The sequence below is a fragment of the Mirounga angustirostris genome, unplaced genomic scaffold (genome assembly GCF_029215605.1).
Source record: "Mirounga angustirostris isolate CCGP_5_RB_7025 unplaced genomic scaffold, mMirAng1.0.hap1 SCAF_15, whole genome shotgun sequence".
Classification (NCBI taxonomy): Eukaryota; Metazoa; Chordata; class Mammalia; order Carnivora; family Phocidae; genus Mirounga; species Mirounga angustirostris.
This window is the reverse complement of record NW_026991723.1, coordinates 10,286,889-10,305,599: the sequence shown is the minus strand read 5'-3', so window position 1 is coordinate 10,305,599 and position 18,711 is coordinate 10,286,889. Positions and strand designations below refer to the sequence as shown.

The 18,711-nt window shown below is 47.6% G+C and overlaps 1 protein-coding gene across 1 annotated transcript in view; it reads left to right on the top strand.

Moving 5' to 3' along the window:
* The first annotated feature begins 15,012 nt into the window (after positions 1-15,012).
* DMRT1 (doublesex and mab-3 related transcription factor 1) overlaps positions 15,013-18,711 on the top strand; it is a 106,948-nt gene continuing 103,249 nt past the window's right edge. The window contains exon 1 of the mRNA XM_045882188.3: positions 15,013-15,363. Within this exon, the coding sequence (XP_045738144.1) occupies positions 15,013-15,363 (351 nt within the window). The remainder of the gene's footprint in view (positions 15,364-18,711) is intronic.

Genomic DNA, 18,711 nt, shown 5'->3' with positions numbered 1-18,711 from the left:
CCACAATAAAAATGATGCACTTACGTGATCTCTCATATACTGAAGGATGCTAATTACCTTAATGATGGCCAAGCTGTCCTTTTGAGTAGATGGACAACCACCTCTCTGCCTGGAGTGTTTGCCTTGGCTCTGCATCCATTTTCCCAAGTTCCTTCCTTCCCAAGGTCGATCATCTCTCCCAGAAAGTGGAATCGTATCTGTGGGTGAGGCTCCTGTCCGGGCCTCCTCGTGACCCTGACCTGACCCAGCCCTCACACTCTCCCCTGCTTGCACGGACTTTCAGGGTTGAGGGAAGCCAAACAAACACCTAGGGTTCAAGGGGAGGGCAGGGTGCAGAGCAGGGCAAAGAGAGGAGGGGAGAGGTCCAGCCGGTATCTCTGCTCTCCTCCCATCTCTGGCTTCCCCCCACCAGCCCCAGCACGAGGCATGAGGCACACTGCAGACTTTTAGGTGGCCAAGAGACCCTAGGTCATTAAGTTCCACCTCTTTCTTTTTATTTCATTTTTATTATTTCATGAGGCAAAGCACAGAGAGGTGAAGGGGCTTTTCTAAGGTCACCCAGCAGTTGGAGACTGAGCCACTACTGAGGGTTAGGCCTTGGTGCCTATTGTTACATGGGACCCGCACCTTCAGTGTGGCCCTTTCTCTCGGCTGCTCCTGACTCCTTCTGTCCCTTCTTCCTCCTCTACTTTGCTTTCCCTCCAGGGCATTTTTTTAAAGATTTTCTTTATTTATTTGTCAGAGAGAGAGAGAGAGAGCACAAGCAGGGGGAGCGGCAGGCCAGGGAGAAATAGAGTCCCCGCTGAGCAGGGAGCCGGATACAGGACTCGATCCCAGGACCCCAGGATCTGACCCGAGCTGAAGGCAGACTCTTAACCCACTGAGCCACCCAGGCATCCCTCTCCAGGACATTTTTAAGTAATAAATTTATTTTAGTAAAATTCACAAGTCATGAAATTTGCCCATTGAAAGTATACAATTAATTCACTGGTTTTGGGTATATTGACAATTGTGCAACCTCATCAATTTTAGAACATTTTCATCACCCCAAAAATGTACCCTTAGCACTCCTGCCCCATTTGCCCCCAATCCCCAGCCCAAGAAAACCATCAACCCTAGATTTGCCTCTTCTGCACGTTTCATATAGATGGAATCCTACAATTTGTGATCCTTTGTGACGTGTCTGTTACTTAGCATCATGCTTTCAGGCTTCAACCATGTTGCCCACTTCGAGATCATCCAGTTGTTCCCGGCAAGGGAGGGAGAGTAAATGGGTGGAGGGCGCATGCACAAGAGAATTCTGAGGGTCACCGCCCAGCCGCACGAGAAATGAAGGCCAGAAGTGGTTCCTTCCCCTGTCCCGCACCTCATTTTCTTCTTTAACTTAATCTCCACAGCCGGGGCACCTAGGTGGCTCGGTCAGTTAAGCGACTGCCTTCGGCTCAGGTCATGATCCCAGGGTCCTGGGATCGAGCCCCGCATTGGGCTCCCTGCTCAGCGGGGAGTCGTCTTCTCCCTCTGCCCCTCCCCCTGCTCGTGCTCTCTCACTCGCTTGCTCTCAAATGAATAAATAAAATCTTAAAAAAAAAAAAAAAGAATATATATATACAGTGAAGGGCACCTGGCTGGCTTAGTCAGAAGAGTGTGTCACTCTTGATCTCGAGGTTATGAGTTTGAGCCCCACAATGGGTGTAGAGATTACTAAAAATTAGTAAACTTAAAGATATATATATCTTTATATATATAGAAAAAAAAGCCCCAGCTTTTTTTAAGATTTTTTATTTGAGAGAGAGAGAGAGAGAGAGGGCAGGGGGAGGGGCAGAGGAGAGGGAGAGAGAGAATGTCAAGCAGACTCCCCACTGAGTGCAGAGCCCAAAACGGGGCTCAATCTCACCACCCTGAGGTCATGACCTAAGCCAAAATCAAGAATCAGACACTTAATTGCCTGAGCCACCCAGGCACCCCTCATTCTCCAGCTTTTTTAATTTCTTAACTTTCGAACCCCAAGGCTGTATTACTCATTCAAAAATATGTACCTATTTTAAAATCCACTCAGTTGAGGCGCCTGGGTGGCTCAGTCGGTTAAGCATCTGCGTTCAGCTCAGGTCATGATCGCAGGGTCCTGGGATAGAGCCCCGCATCGGGCTCCCTGCTCAGTAGGGGAGTCAGCTTCTCCCTCTCCCTGCTCGTATTCTCTCACTCTCTCTCAAATAAATAAATAAAATCTTTTTAAAAAATCCACTCATTCATTCAACAAACATTAATGAGCTACTAGGGTATCACAGGTCCTGCGCTAGGTGGTGGAGACACAGCTGTGAGCAAGACCAAACAAAAACAGCACTGGAAAAGACTCTCCTAGACTTCACACCCCTTGTTTCCGAGTGTCCAAAAGGCCAGCTCAAAGCCAGATGCTCTGACACCAATCGTAACTCCTTGATGAACAGGAATCTTCCTCTCCTTTCCTCTGATTTTCTACAGCATTTTTTCATCTGCTTTGCAAATAGGCGTTAATTACCTGCCCCTTTGCCTCGTTTGCTTTGGCTTCAACAGTGCTCAGGGCAGATCACCCTAATTAAGTTGCTATCACTGTTCACACTATTCACCTTAAAAAATAAACTGACATTATTTTACCAGCAAAAACAAGTTTATTTAGGAACAGCAGAGAATGGCATTCAGCACACAAAAGCTGGGTGAAAACAATAGGCAAGTCTGACAACAGACGAGAGGAACACCTTCCTATAAAGGGTAGGGGGGAGTTGGGAGGGGCTGTTATAAACAAAATATCAACTGGAGTAAACCGGCAGTTCCAAATATAGTGGCTTCTCATTGGCCGAGTTGTGACTGCCTCTCATTGGCCGAGATGTGACTGCCTCTCATTGGCCGAGTTGTGACTGTCTCTCATTGGCCGAGTTGTGACTGTCTCTCATTGGCCGAGTTGTGACTGTCTCTCATTGGCCGAGTTGTGACCGTCTCTCATTGGCCGAGTTGTGACCGCCTCTCATTAGCCGAGTTGTGACCGTCTCTCATTGGCCGAGTTGTGACCGCCTCTCATTGGCCGAGTTGTGACCGCCTCTCATTAGCCGAGTTGTGACCGTCTCTCATTGGCCGAGTTGTGACCGCCTCTCATTGGCCGAGTTGTGACCGCCTCTCATTGGCCGAGTTGTGACTGTCTCTCATTGGCTGGGCTGTTTCTGGGCAAGGAGAATATCTTGCTTCCTGCTGGTGGAGTAGCAAAGTATAGGTCTCTTCCCGCTCGGAATGCAAGGTACTGTCTCCTCCCCTTGGGGTCTGCAAGTGGTAGGGCCCCAGAGCTCTCCCTTCTGGCTTCCCAACTCCATTTTATTTTATTTTATCTTATTTTTAATTTTTTTAAGTTTTATTAATTTTAGAGAGAGAGCATGCGGGGGGAGGGGCAGAGGGTGCGGGAGAGAGAGAATCCCAAGCAGAGCCCCCAGCGAGGCCCTATCTCTGGACCCTGAGATCACAACCTGAGCCAAAATCAAGAGTTGGTCGCTTAACTGTGCCATGCTGGTGTTCCCCCATCTCCATTTTAAATGAGGTTTCCCTTTACTAGTTTTCACAGCACACTTGTCCATGATAAGCCTGGGACCCAGAAACATCCCACCTCTCTGTTCCCACAACCCACTTGTTCCCCCGCTGCTTTATGAGGGACAACGGATGAGCAGCTGGATCTTTCTTAACGTGGTCAAGAATGTGAGCCTGGGTGCATCTCCTGACATTCTCCTTTTTTTAGATTGGGCAAGCCACTTAACCTCCATGGACGTCAGATTCCTCATTTATAATGTGGAGGTAAACAGGACCTATGTCAGAAGCCCTTGTGAGAATTCAGTGAATTAACAGAGAAAGCACTTGTATCTGCGCTGGACCTGAGGAAAGCTCTATGCAAATTTTGTTAATTGTTGCTTAACTTCTCTCCACTTTCTTCGTGTCTGGAGTAGATCCTAGGCTTGCATGCATTTGTACTTTTATCCTCCTTTTGGGCTGAAAGAGTCTTGCCCTCCCTGCCTGCTTGGCATGACTCCTCTCCTCCCCAGGCTTGATACAGTTCCTTAGTACGTATCCAGCCAAACACTTTATTTATGTGACTGTCTTCCCTGGTAATCCTGAGCTCTGGCAAGAAAGGGTCTATGTCGTATTCCTCCTTTAAGCCACCAGCCAGGAGGGGCCTGGCGGGAGGGAGGGAAACTGAGGGGCAAAGACAGGTCCATCATTTTAGACCAAGCCTGCTGTCCACAAAAGACTTTGAATGCACCTCCAAATGTGTTATCCCATTTTACAATGTTGTCTTAAAAAAGAAAAATCATACTGGGAACCTCAAAAACAAATGGAAGTCCATAGCAGGGATTCACACTCTTTTTAGGTAACAGGACCAGATAGAAAATATTTTAAGCCTTGTGAGCCATACAGCCTCTGTTGCAGCTCCTGGGCCCTGCCCTCCTATCTCCAAAGCAGCTATAGAGAGCACATAAAGGAGTGGGTGTAATTGTGTTCCTATAAAACTTTATAGGCACCAAAATTTGAATTTCATATAATTTCCTGTGTCACAAAAATTCTACTTTTCATTTTCTTCCAGCCATTTAAAAATGTAGAACCCGGGCGCCTGGGTGGCTCAGTCAGTTAAGCGTCTGCTTTCGGCTCAGGTCATGATCCCAGGGTCCTGGGATTGAGCCCCACATCGGGCTCCCTGCTCAGTGGGGAGCCTGCTTCTCCCTCTGCCTGCCGCCCCCCCGCCTGTGCTCTCTATCTCTGTCAAATAAATAAATAAAGTATTAAAAAAATTAAAAAAAAACAAAACGTAGAACCCATTCTTAGCCTACGGGCTCTAGCAAACATACGGTCATCTGAATCTGGCCTACAGAGATATAGCTGGAGGACCCCAATCCAAAAGTGGTTTTCTGGGGGGGCGCCAGGGTGGCTCAGTTGGTTAAGCATCTGCCTTTGGCTTAGGTCATGATCTTGGGGTCCTGGGATCGAGCCCCACATCGGGCTCCCTGCTCAGCAGGGAGTGTTTGTGCTCTCTCAAATAAGTAAATAAAATCTTAAAAAAAAAAAAAAAAGTGCTTTTTTTTAAATTTCCTATTCCTAAGAGGACTTGGGGAAATGGTATTTCCCAGGACTTATAAAATTAGGGTTGCCATATTTGGCAAATAAAAGATATAGAACACCCAGTGGCATTTTAATTTCAGATCAACAAGGAGAAATAGTTTTTAGTGTACGTATGTGCCATGCAATATTTATGTATTTTATCTGGTACCCCTACTTCAGAGCGTATCAGTAGTGTTCACTGAGTATAAGGCTACCAATCCCACCCTCTACTCCTACCACCCACCACCTCCAACACCACTGTGCTACTATCTACAGCAGTTGATTATGCATATTCTCTGGCAGAGACCCCTTTGAGTTCACAGTGTGTGGGGGTGGGTGGGGGGAAACAGACACTACCTGCCTTCTGGGCAGGAAGTAGGGCCTGAAAGGGAGCAGGGAGAAGCTTCTTTGTGCCGCCCAGGACCCCCTCCACACCAGTGCACGGGTACAAGATGGCAGTCACATAGGGCAAACATACTAGCTGGCAGGGGCCCTGCATAAAGATGGTGCCCGCCTTGTGGTGGCAAATCTGGCTGTGGGCTGGCAGAGCCCCAACCAAGGACTCTCTCCTTGGAGTCCCAGGGAAGAGGGACTATTCACTGATAGTAGTATAGAAATAGATAAATAATTATTTCTTGTCATTTTATAGTTGCAGGTAGTTGTTTTTTTTTTAAGATTTTATTTATTTATTTAGAGGTGGGGGAAGGGCAGAGGGAGAGAGAGACTCTGAAGCCGACTCTGTACTGAGAGCAGAGCCCGACGCGGGACTTGATCCTATGACCCCGAGATCACGACCTGAGCTGAAATCAAGAGTCAGCCACAATGGACTGAGCCACCCAGGCGCCCCTGCAGGTAATTTTTAAATAATTTGTGCCAATAATTATAATGATTAGGGTTAGTCTAACCTAATCTTGGCAGCAAATGCCATAGTCATCCTCCCTGTCTAGCTTCTTGACCCATCATTCTTCTGGGATTAGATGATTTTTTCTTTTTATAATGTATCTCTAAACCTTAGTATAGTTTTCTTCTATTTGTTGGGAAAGTGGAAACCTGACAAGGTCTTCTTTGGGGTGGGGGGAAAGCTTGCTAAAGCACATAATAACTGATATATGTGTCTACTAAAGGTTTCAATTTTTTTTTTTTAAGATTTTATTTATTTGAGAGAGAGAGAGAGTGAGCACGAGAGGGGGGACCGGGAGAGGGAGAAGCAGACTCCCTGCTGAGCAGGGAGCCCGATGCGGCACTCGATCCCGCGACTCCAGGATCATGACCTGAGCTGAAGGCAGTCGCCCAACCAACCGAGCCACCCAGGCGCCCAAGTTTCAATTTTTAAACTTTGAATCAGCCACAAAATATTCATTTTACTATTCTCAGTGCCTCTGCCTCCTGTGAAAGGCCTATGGTGAAAATCCAGGCATACTTACATTGTTATTTATTTGGCAGTATTAGCATTGTGAATCTATCTGTCTTCTTTTTATTTTGTTAGCAAACTGAGAAATCAGCAAGATAGTGGCTATTGAACCCAATGGGAGATGTATCTGAGCACCTTTGTTCATATACATTTTAACTTCCAATTCATTTGAAACTCTTAAATGAAATGTTATTTCAGGATTTGTGTTCACTGTTTCCTCTGGTCTTTTAAAACTATCACAGCAGAAGGCACAGGAAAACCTTGCAAGAGCCTCAATTTACCAGAACATTAGCTGTATGAGAAAGTACTTAAATAAATAGACAGTAATTTCAGGGGGATTGTTAAAATTAAAAAGTAGACACCTTTGTTTTTAAATGGTCAATTGAAAGAAGGCATTTGTAAGTTAAAACCTAAAATAGCAATTTGAATGTGTTTGCTCTTTACAAATCTCAAACATTAAAGGTATATTGTTATTCTTTCTCCACCAAATTAAACTTTGTAAAACAAATTTTTTTGAACCTAACATTTTACTTTTTTTAATAAGGTTTTTTTGTGGGTTTTTTGTTGTTGTTGTTGTTGTTACTGTTTTTGGTTTTCATTTAAATTCCGGTTAGTTAACACACAGTGTAATATTACCTTTGGGGGTAGAATTTAGTGATTCAGCAATTCTATACATTACTCTGTGCTCATCATGGTAAGTGTGCTCTTTAATCACCATCTAAAATACATATATTTTTTAAAGATTTATTTATTAGGATGCCTGGGTGGCTCAGTCCGTTAAGCATCTGCCTTCAGGGCTCAGGTCATGATCCCAAGGTCCTGGGGTAGAGTCCCACATCAGGCTCCTTGCTCAGCGGGAAGCCTGCTTCACCCTCTGCCTGTCACTGCCCCTGCTTGTGCTCTTTATTTTTAAAAGATTTTATTTATTTATTCCAGAGAGAGAGAGAGCAAGAGAGCACGTGGGCGAGTGGGAGGAGGGGCAGAGGGAGAGACTGTCCAGCAGACTCCCCACTGAATGGGAGTCCAGGGAGGAGAGCCTCCACCCAAGGACCCTGAGATCATACCTTGAGCAGAAACCAAGAGTTCACACCTAAGCAACTGAGCCACCCAGGTGTCCCTAAAATAAATATTTTTAACCAAATTTCTTCTTGTAATTTTAAGCAATTGATCCCACAAGAAAAACTTAAGATGGCAAGCCATTTCTTTTCCTTTAGGTTAATATAAAAGGGTCAGTATGCTGCTGACAATCTCAGAACAGCAGTTAATACTGAAAAGTCATCTACAATTATCTTCAGAATACATTTTTTACTTTCTCTGGAGGCTGAGTGCATTTTCTGTGGATCACTTCGTTTAACTTTCAAGTTGAGTGATTCTTCTTTTTTCTAGATAACTTAAGCTTCCCCTTTAAATGTCATAACGTTTACATTTTAACAATTGTTCCATGGGAAAAATTATAAAATATTTACATTCTTTTCTTAAAGGTAAGGAATAGAACATGATTTAAACTTCTGTTGCTAACTCACGGGGGCATTACTTGTGAAAATCAATCATTGCACAGTCTTAGAAAACAGGGATGCCCCGAGGCGGGTGGGGGGGTCCCCTGCAGGCAGTAAGCCTCAGCCCTGAGTAACACAGAGCCCTCCTCCCTGGGTGCTGACTCCTCCCTCCCATGGGCTCCCACCCATGCTCTTCGGCCTGCTTTTGATGTGCCACCTTGTTGCCTCCTTCAGTCTTAGGGCCTGAGACGGGCCCCAGATGCTCAGATAATGTGTGGACAGTGTGCTTTGTGACAGATGCTTGCTACTCAGAGTTTCTGCCCCTCATCTCCAAGTTCCAGGCTGGGCTCCTAATTACTGACCTTGTTGGGAACAGTTTACTCGGGAAGAACTAGCCAACTGCTCAGATCCTAGAAGCCGCCTCCTAGTTCCCCCCACCTTCTGCTGGTGGTTCAAGCTTCCTGCTGTGGTATTCTGAATCAACTGCTCACACTAAGATTGTGCCCAGTCTCTTGCACACATTGACCCAAGCCCTTTACATATGTTAGTCATTGCATTATGATAATTCTCAGGTCCTTTCCAATTTCCAGATGAAGAAAGGGAGGCTCGGAGAGGGTGAGGGACTTCCCTGGTAAGCGGCAAAGCCAGGACTCAAACACAGGCAGCCACGCTTTCCAGGACGCTTGCTGACTGCCATCCTCTATCCTCTGTCTGTGTGTGCCAGGCATGGTCCTGGGCATCTTGCAAATAACTCTGAACCCTCCGATATTGTCATCTCCTCATAGCGACCAGAGAGGTTAAGTGGCTTGTTCACATCACCCAGCAATTGGCAGACCGGCCACTTTTATTTCTCAAACACCTCAAGGACAAAAACCCTTATTCTTCTCCATTTGCCTATAGGATAGAAGCCAAATTCCTCACTGGCAGGCAAGGTGCCACCCTATCTTTCCACCCTTATCTCCTGCTGGACTCCAGCTTGACTCCTCTGTTCCAGACTCACATGCCTGGGCCCTCTCCCCCAACCCACAGGCTCACTCCCAGTGTCCAGCCTCCCATCCGTTGTTCCCATGACCTAGAAGGTCCTGTTTTCCGCTTGGTGCCTGCTCAGATCCTGCGGGACCACATCCCTGGGGCTGTCTTTCTCCCGCATGCAGTGCCTGGGGCTCTACCGTGCTCACTCCTGCCTAGATTCCTACTGCTCGTCCCGCGGGGCATTGCCCCCAAACAGCTGTACACCGAGTCCTTAGTTCAGGCCAGCGGACTCAGGGCTCCACACTCGACCCTCGAGCTGAATAATTTGACTCATATAGTATCTAGCTTCGTATATAGGGTCAGAAGCACCACAGAGAATTTTCCCTGTGACCTGTTGCACCAAGACCAGGGGCTAGGACTGCTTTCCATGGACAAAATGCAAAGCAGATGAAATTTATCATTGATGCTTTCTTTTTTTTTTTTTTTTAAAGATTTTATTTATTTATTTGAGAGAGAGAATGAGATAGAGAGAGCATGAGAGGGGGAGGGTCAGAGGGAGAAGCAGACTCCCTGCTGAGCAGGGAGTCCGATGCGGGACTCGATCCCAGGACTCCAGGATCATGACCTGAGCCGAAGGCAGCCGCTCAACCAACTGAGCCACCCAGGCGCCCTCATTGATGCTTTCTAATACAGCTCCCCACTCCCCGCTAAATTATACTAACATGTGGAAGGTTATATGTATACGTACCCTGCTTTCTCTCACCCTTTTTTTCTTTCCAATATGGAAATAATAATAATAACAATAACAACAACAACAACAACAACAACAGACTTATTACTGGGTGCTAGATACTTTTCTAAGCACTTCATGAGTATTAACTAATTTAACTTTCTAACAATCCTTTGAGGCAGATATTATTATTATCCTTCTACTGCAAATAAGCAGACTGAGTCACAGAGAGGTTAAGAAACTTGTCTAAGGTCACACAGCTGGGATTCAAAGCTAGGCATTTAAATATGATGCTATACTCCCTCACTAATAAATTAAGGTATTTGGTGTCTTTTGATGGTGAAAGTAATGCCTGCCGGGCACCTGGGTGGCTCAGTTGGTTAAGCAACTGCCTTCGGCTCAGGTCATGATCCTGGAGTCCTGGGATCGAGTCCCACATTGGGCTCTGCTCAGCGGGGAGCCTGCTTCTCCCTCTGACCCTCTCCTCTCTCATGCTGTTTCTCTGTCTCTCTCTCTCTTTCTCTCAAATAAATAAATAAATAAAATCTTAAAAAAAAAAAAGAAAGTAATGCCTACCAAGTGTTTTTAAAAATCAGATAGTAAAGTGTAAGCACCCCAGAACTATGATTACTAGAAAGCACAACATGTAATAATTTTTTGTGCAATGAGCTTGGTTTCCGAATTCTAATGCTAAGAATGCTGGCCAGCTGAGGTTGACCACAGGGCTGAGGCTGGGCCCACTCCGCCCCAACCCAGATGTCAGCCCTCACCACACAGCCATGGGGGGAGAGGCAGAATGGAGGGTGCCAGAACCTGGATCGACTTTGCAAAAACATAAAAACAAAACAAAGTATAAGGAGATTATCCCCCATAATCCGGTAACCCAGGGAGAGCTAAACAGCCTATCAAGCAGATATAAATTCACATTAGTTTTTATGTCAGAAATGGAACCACATTGTATATCATGGTGTTTTTTGCTTGTTTGTTGAGGCATAGTTTTTAAAAATTTTATTCATTAGAGAGAGAGAGAGAGCGTGAACAGAGAGATGGGCAGAGGGAGAGGGAGAAGCAGGCTCCCCACTGAGCAGGGAGCCCAACACAAGGCTCAATCCCAGGACCCCGGGATCATGACCTGAGCCGAAGGCAGCTGCTTCACCAAGCTACCCAGGTGCCCCAAGGCATAATTTATATACCATAAAATTCTCTTATTTTAGTCAGACCAATAATTTTAATAAATTTGCAGAATTTTGCAACCATGACCACAATACAATTTTAGACCATTGCATCACCCCCAGAAAGACCCCATATACCCATCTGCACTTCCTCTCCATTCCCAGCCAGCTCCTGGTGATCTCTATATTGATCTGCCTCTTCTGGACATTTGATATAAATGGGAACATACAATATTTTGAATCTGGCTTCTTTTCCTTAGTGTACCATTTTCAAGTTTCATTCTTGCTATAGCATATAGCACTGCCTCATCCCTTATGATGACTAGATAATAGTCCATGGGATGTATATACCGTATTTTGTTTATTCATTCAAGCATTGATGGATTTGGATTGTTTCAAGTGGGTGATGCTGCTATGGATATTCATGTCCAAGTGTTTGTGTGGACATATGTTTTCATTTTTCTGCGGTAGATATCTAGGAGTGAAATTATTTGGTTAAGTTTTCCAAGATGGCTGTGCTGTTTTTATATTCACACTGGCAATATCTGAGAATTCTAATCTCTCTACATCCTAGCCAATACTTGCTGCTTGTCTGTGTTTTCGATCATAGCCATCCTAGGGGGTATGCAGTGATTCTTCACTGTTGTTTTTATTTGCATTTCCCTAATGATTGACGATATCAAGCATCTTTCCATGTGCTTATTGGCCATTCGAATATTTTCTTTGGTGAAATGTCCATTCAAAATGTTGCCCATTTTTTTGATTGGTTTGTCTATTTTTTATTAAATCACAAGAGGTTTAATATATTCTAGGTACAAGTCCTTTATCAGATATATGATTTCCAAATATTTTTCTCCCAGTCTGTGGCTTTTCAGTTTCTTAGTGCTGTCTTTAGAAGTACAAAGGTTTTGAATTTTGGGTGCCTGGGTGGCTCGGTCGCTAAGCGCCTGCCTTCGGCTCAGCTCATGATCCCAGGGTCCTGGGATCGAGTCCCACGTCAGGCTCCCTGCTCGGCAGGATGCCTGCTTCTCCCTCTCCCACTCCCCCTGCTTGTGTTCCTGCTCTCGCTATCTCCCTCTCTCTGTCAAATAAATAAATAAAATTAAAAAAAAAAAGTTACACTTAAAAAAAAGGTTTTGAATTTTGATAAAGTCAGTTTTTTTTTTAAGATTTTATTTATTTATGGGCGCCTGGGTGGCTCAGTTGGTTAAGCGACTGCCTTCGGCTCAGGTCATGATCCTGGAGTCCCGGGATCGAGTCCCGCATCGGGCTCCCTGCTCGGCGGGGAGTCTGCTTCTCCCTCTGACCCTCTTCCCTCTCATGCTCTCTGTCTCTCATTCTCTCTGTCTCAAATAAATAAATAAAATCTTTAAAAAAAAAGATTTTATTTATTTATATGAGAGAGAGAGAGAGAGAGAGAGAGCCCATGAGAGGGGGGAGGGAAGAGGGAGAAGCAGACTCCCTGATGAGCAGGGAGCCTGATGCGGGACTCGATCCCGGGACTCCAGGATCATGACCTGAGCCGAAGGCAGTCGCTTAACCAACTGAGCCACCCAGGCGCCCCTTGATAAAGTCAGTTTATAATTTTTTTTCTTTATGCTCTTATCGCTTGTGCTTTGGTGTCATATCTAAGAGGTCTTTGCCTAACCCTAAGTTTTGGAAAGGACCCTCCCCCCACACTCATCAGCATGTCTTGGCCTTCTGTCTACTTCAGTGCATATAGATCTGCATCATCAGCCTTCAAAGATCTGGTTTCTGGAAAGAGCAGAGGGAAGAAAGGAGACAACAGGGCCAGACCACTCAAAATACCCAGAACCACTCTGCTCATCCCTAAGGGCTCCCTACTTCTCTTTTGGATCATCTTGTGCCTGATACCTCCTCTGTGGTTTATGAATAAAAACTTTATTAGGCTACTAACTTCATCACATTCTACATTTTCATACCTTGGTCACACAGGTTCCTAGCCCCAAATTGTCTGTAGCCTTAAATCCCTCCATCACAGATTCTAGTGATAAGAGGCTCCTAAGAAACACGTGCTCCCCTGTAATTTGGGACTCGACAGTCACTGTTTCCAGCATTTACTTTATTCTCTTAAATTGGATTGGGCCTTGGGAATAATTCAGCACTAACTAATGTATTAAAGTATAAATATATGGAAAAGGATAATTGGCAGCTAATCGCAATTGGCATGTGTGTTTTAATGGAAGATTTAGGAGTATTCCTCAACAAAATAATGGTTATCATTTGACAGGTTCCATTTTGAGATAAATCGTTGCATCCTGGTAGAGCTTCACTGGCTTGATGGTAAGGATATGAGGTATTGTGTAAAGCTAGAAGCTTCTTTAGGAAATAATTTTCAGCCAGAGAACACTAATGGAGAAAATGCAGGCTCAGGGAAAGAGCCTGTGAGGGGGGGCTTCAGAATAAGAATGGGAAAAGTAGGTTGGAGGATTTCAGAGCTCAGTGCTGAAAATGCTCATCTGCTAAGGGAGGGTAACCAGATAACCACCTTGATGAGAACCCAAGTGGGGTGGCCTCCATCCTTTGCAGACTGAACCCCCCCTTGGATGGGGGTGTGGAATTTGGAACCTGAGAACCAATACTGGGGAAAAGCAAGGAGAGTGGGGGAGAGATGTTAGCGCAGCCCCCTGGCTGGACAAGGGCCATTGTGAGATTAGGGAAGTGGCACTGAGCAAAACAGATAAAGGGCCAACAATGACCTCTTCCAAGCTTGTTGGAAACTCTGTGAGGCTGAGAAAGGCAGAGAGAGATCACTGAAGTCCTTTAAAACACAGTCTTAGGTCTTTAACTTTTGCTTTTCACAAGGCAAACAATACCAAGCCACTGCAAGGGGCCAGCTGCTGTTTTTGTGGAATATACTGGAAGACTAAGAAATAGGGAGTCCAGTTGGAAGCTACTGCAGATCCAGACAAGGGAAGGGCTGGTGTTGTAGGGACATTGTGGGTGTGTGGAAAGAAAAATGATCTGATCAGCAGGCCTTAGGGATGGATTTGCTGTGTAAGTGAACAGAGAGGAGGCACACAGGGGTGGGGTCGGGGTGTGGCCGGGGTGTGTGGGGGGAGGGTGGGGGGGGGAGACTATAAGACCACTCAGGGTTTTTAGAGGTATAATTACACACAATGAATGCACAGATCTTAAGTGTGGGATGAATTTTTGATAAATGTCTACATCTGTTAAGTACACCCCCTGTCCCACCCCAATGAGGTTTTTTAAAGGCTGAGTGTCACGTGCCTGCAGATTCTATGTGAAGCTGCCTCAAGACAAGAAACTTTATGTACCTGCAGCGAGAAGCAACAGGGGCTGGAACTATGCATTTGAGTTACCTGGAGCCAGCAGCAGAACTCCTGTGAACGAATGAACACAAAGGGCAGGAAGGAATAACTGGAGAACAGAGAGACCCAGTTTTTGGAGCGCTTGAGGGTCTTATTTGTGGATTAAGTGCGGAGATTTCTGTTTTCTCAGGCCTTCAGTGTCCTACTTAGGTGAGAAAGAGCCCGCTTTCCGAGTTGGCTTCTGCCAACCTCTGCCCTACCGAGCTAACGTGGAGAATGGGGGAAGGGAGCTAGAGGACCCCACAGGGTGGTCTGCACCTCTTCCAAGCAGCGTGCACCACTAGGATGCACAACTGCATTCCTGACCTGGGAGCTCAGCTCCCTCCGTGCGCCCTGGCGCCTGGGAGAGCGCGGAGATCGCACTAGCGCCGGCCGCTCTGCACCTCAAGGCGCGTCTGCAGCCCCCTGCAGCCACGCCCTCGGTGTTTGCAGCCAGCGCAAGCTGGCTCCCAGCGGGAACCCGGTGGCTGGAGTTGGGGGGCGTGGCTGCATTCCCTCGCGCCCTCTCCCGCCCAGGCAGTCCCGGGAACGTTCTGAAAAGTATCCAAAAGTTCTGCGCCGCGCGCGCCAAAAGAAAAAAAAAGGCACAACCCCCCACCAGTCTAGGCGTTGTGTGTCCAGACCTCGCCACTCGGGCTGCACCTCGGGTTGCAGCGCACACGCCTCCTGCGCCTTGCCCTCGGGAGCCTCGCGGTTGGCAGTGCTGGTCCCTTGCAGCCACTCCAGAGCCGAGAGCGCCCCGGAGGGTCCTCTCACTTCTCGCTGGGGCAGCATGCCCAACGACGACGCCTTCAGCAAGCCCTCTGCATCTTCGGAGGCCCCGCACGCCGCCGGGGCACCCCCGCAGGGCAAGGCCGGGGGCTTTGGCAAAGCGGCTGGGGCGCTGCTTGGGAATAGCGGTGGCGCGGGCGCCGGGGGCGGCGGCGGCGGCGGCTCAGGCTCGGGGGCGTCGGGCATGGGCTCCGGGAGCAAGAAGTCCCCGCGGCTGCCCAAGTGCGCGCGATGCAGGAACCACGGCTACGCGTCGCCGCTCAAGGGCCACAAGCGCTTCTGCATGTGGCGGGACTGCCAGTGCAAGAAGTGCAACCTGATCGCTGAGAGACAGCGCGTGATGGCCGCGCAGGTGAGTGCGGGCGTCCGGACACCAACTTAAAGTCCCCCGGGCCGGGCGGGAGCCACGCGGTGCCGGGGTTCCGGGGAGAGGCGGTGGAGCTCGCCGACGGCCGCGGCGCGCGGGGCCCGGGGCTCCCAGATTCGCGCCACGCCGGGCTCGCAGAGCCGGCAGTCCTCCGGGATCCGGGCCGCGGGGCAGGGAGGTTGCGGGGTTTGCTCGGCCTCCGAGGGATCCCTGACCCCGACCTTGAGTAGAGTTGCGGGGTCGGCCCATTGGGTTTCCCCAGGACCTCCGATCCCTCTTTCAGAGCAGAGGGTTGCGGCGTTCCCTCCGTTGAGAGTCCCGGGATCCCTGACCCCGCCCTCCCCCAGAGTTAGGGGGTTCACCCCGTCGGAGGTCCCAAGGATCCATCCCCAGGGTCTCCGATCCTGCTTCGGGAACAGCAAGTTGCGGGGTTCGCTCTGTTCGGGAGTCCCTGATCCCGCCCTCCTGCAGAGTCGCGGGGTTCGCGCCCTCGGAGCTCCCCCAGAATTCCTAGGATCTCCGCTCCTTAGAGCACAGAGTTGCGGGGTTCGCGCCCTCGGAGCTCCCCAGAATTCCTAGTATCTCCGCTCCTTTTCTCAGAGCACAGAGTCGCGGGGTTCGCGCCCTCGGAGCTCCCCAGAATTCCTAGGATCTCCGCTCCTTAGAGCACAGAGTCGCGGGGTTCGCGCCCTCGGAGCTCCCCAGAATTCCTAGGATCTCCGCTCCTTAGAGCACAGAGTCGCGGGGTTCGCGCCCTCGGAGCTCCCCAGAATTCCTAGGATCTCCGCTCCTTTTCTCAGAGCACAGAGTCGCGGGGTTCGCGCCCTCGGAGCTCCCCAGGATCTCTGCTCCGGCTTTCCGAGCAGGGAGTTGCCGGGGTCGCCCCGCCGCGGGGCGGGGGGAGGGGGGTCCCGCGGATCTCCGATCCCGCGGTCGGAGCAGAGAGTTGGGGAGCGCGCCCGCCTCGGGAGGCCCTAGGACCCCCGCCCCCGAGCAGGGACTAGCGTTCACCCTGCAGAGGGTGCGGAGGGCGCCCACTCGGGCGACTCTCGGGGACGGCGGCCGCCGCTCTTCCGGGTGCCGTGCGCGTCGCGTGGTTCTGGAAAAGTCGCGGCAGCGCGCGCCGGCGCCGCGTGGTCCCCGCCGAGCTCCCGGCGCCCTCTCCGAGCTCGCCGTCCGCGGGCCCGCGCCGCGCGCCCCAGCCATTTTGAGCGCCGCGGAGGTAGTGTTAGCTTTCGGCTTTGTCCCCTCGACCGGGCTCAGGTACGAGTTCCCCTGCGTCGGTTTTCAAACACACCCAAGAGTTTTTAGAAGGAAGCGCAGGGGGGGAAATGGCACGGCTTTGAGGGTTCGTCCGTCTGTAGTTCTTTTTAAAACGCCCGAAGCAGGGCAGGAGTTGAGCATCTTAACCCGAAGTTGTCCGCGTCGTTTGGTGTCCTTCTGAACGGATTTTTTAGGAGGGAGTAATACACGTTCTTTCCAGCTAAAATTTGTTTCCTCCTTTTAAGACCGTTGATTTAAGATGAAAAGATACCAAAAGAAATGTTTACTAACGATGCGCTACTTTTCACTGGGAACGTGTAAATATCCTCCGTGGAAAAGAATTCGTGTAGGAGTGTTTAACAAAGACTGTGTAAATGCCTAAAGATCATGGTTTTTATGGACATCTCGGTTTTTAAAAATGTGTTTTTAAGCTGGATATATGAAGTGCAATCATGGGCATACAGGTTTTCCTTAGCTGCTTTTTTATGGGTTTTTAGCGTCATCCATAGTGGGTGAAAAGATTATCCTGATGTAGCGTTAAAATGCATCACAGTGAGTTTACTGAAAAAGACTTAGGGACGTTGAAGTTGTATTTGTACGTAGAAAAATCGTCTCAACATGAGTTGTTGGCTTAAATATCGAGTGCGGAGAGTATGCTTGGGAGGAGGCTTGTCCTCAGAATGTAATAAAAACATGTATTTAAGTAGGGCCATTCGTGTTGAATAAGTTTTATTAATAGGCGCACCAACTTGCAAAAAGGCTGTTTGCTATGTTAAAAAATAAAAGCGACCCAGGATTACTTCTATAATATGAAACTTCAACATTTTCCACCCTGGAAGGCTTGTGCTGTGCTAGATGAAATCCTGTGAAATTCCACCTACCAGCCATTCTTTTCGAAATAGTGTGAATTTGATCTTAAGTATGACCGTAAAATAATTGGATTTTAATCACTTGCCCCCCCCACCTTCCCTTATTAAATAGCTTTTCCTTAAAATCTTTGAGAGACCTTTATAAAAGTGTCCTTAGTTTATGGCATGTAAAATAAATACCCTGTGCATTTTGTGCACGTATGGGATTTGTGTAAATCGGGATATAAGCATGCATTGACATATTTCAGAGATTTGTAGGTATTTTTTTGTTGCTATTTTTTGGTCAAATCCTTAATATTCTGTTTCTAAACTTGGTTAATAACAGGAAAATTCAAGACTGAAGCTTAATCATGTAATGTTAATTGATTATTTAAGGATGTTTTTGTAAGCTGAAGACTTGTTATGAGTAAAATTATTTGTAAGTTTATCAGCTTGCTAAGTTTGGACTACCATTTTCCTAAAACAAATAGTAGTTGCGTTTCTGGTTTACCATTTTGATTTCAACTTTTGGCTTCTGTTTTGGCCTCTGAGGTACAGCTGTTTTACTTTCCCGTTTCACTATCACCAATAGTCAAGTTTCAACAGAAAGTCTCTTTTTTTGTTACTTGTAGTAGGCAAAAGTACAATTTATTTTCTTTACACTTTTTTTTTTGCAAACTTTAACAATGTTATTTAAAAGCAGATAAGTTGAAGAGGGACCATGAGGAGTCTCTTAGGTAATTTAGGTCCCTTACATCCTCACTTCCCGCTCCTTCCATAGAGGATCTGTCCTCTGCCTTTCTTTCTACCTGCAGCCTCTTCCTTCTCCAGGGACTTCAACACCCTCTTCCAGCCCCTTTCTGCTATTACAGCTCTGTATGCTTCCTCCATTGGGGGGGGGGTGCTCTGGGGTTTGCAGCCCCTACCTTTCCTGCCCACCCTGCTTCCTTGCTTTGGATTGTTCTGTCCCTTCCTTCATTCTTGCCTGTGCAAGTGTTACTCATTCTGTTCTTCAAGGCCCTCTTCTAGTACCTCTTCCGGCAGATTCTTACCCTTAAAGCCATTTCTGCCACCAGAGTCCTGCTGTGGGCTTGATGTGTCCTTCTCCCGTGGTTTTTGCCACATTTGGTGTTGAGTTGCCTTTGCATGTTTGCCTGCCTCCTTTTTCTGCTTTTAAACAGTGAGTACCTTGGGATCTAATCTAATCTTACTGTATCTTGCT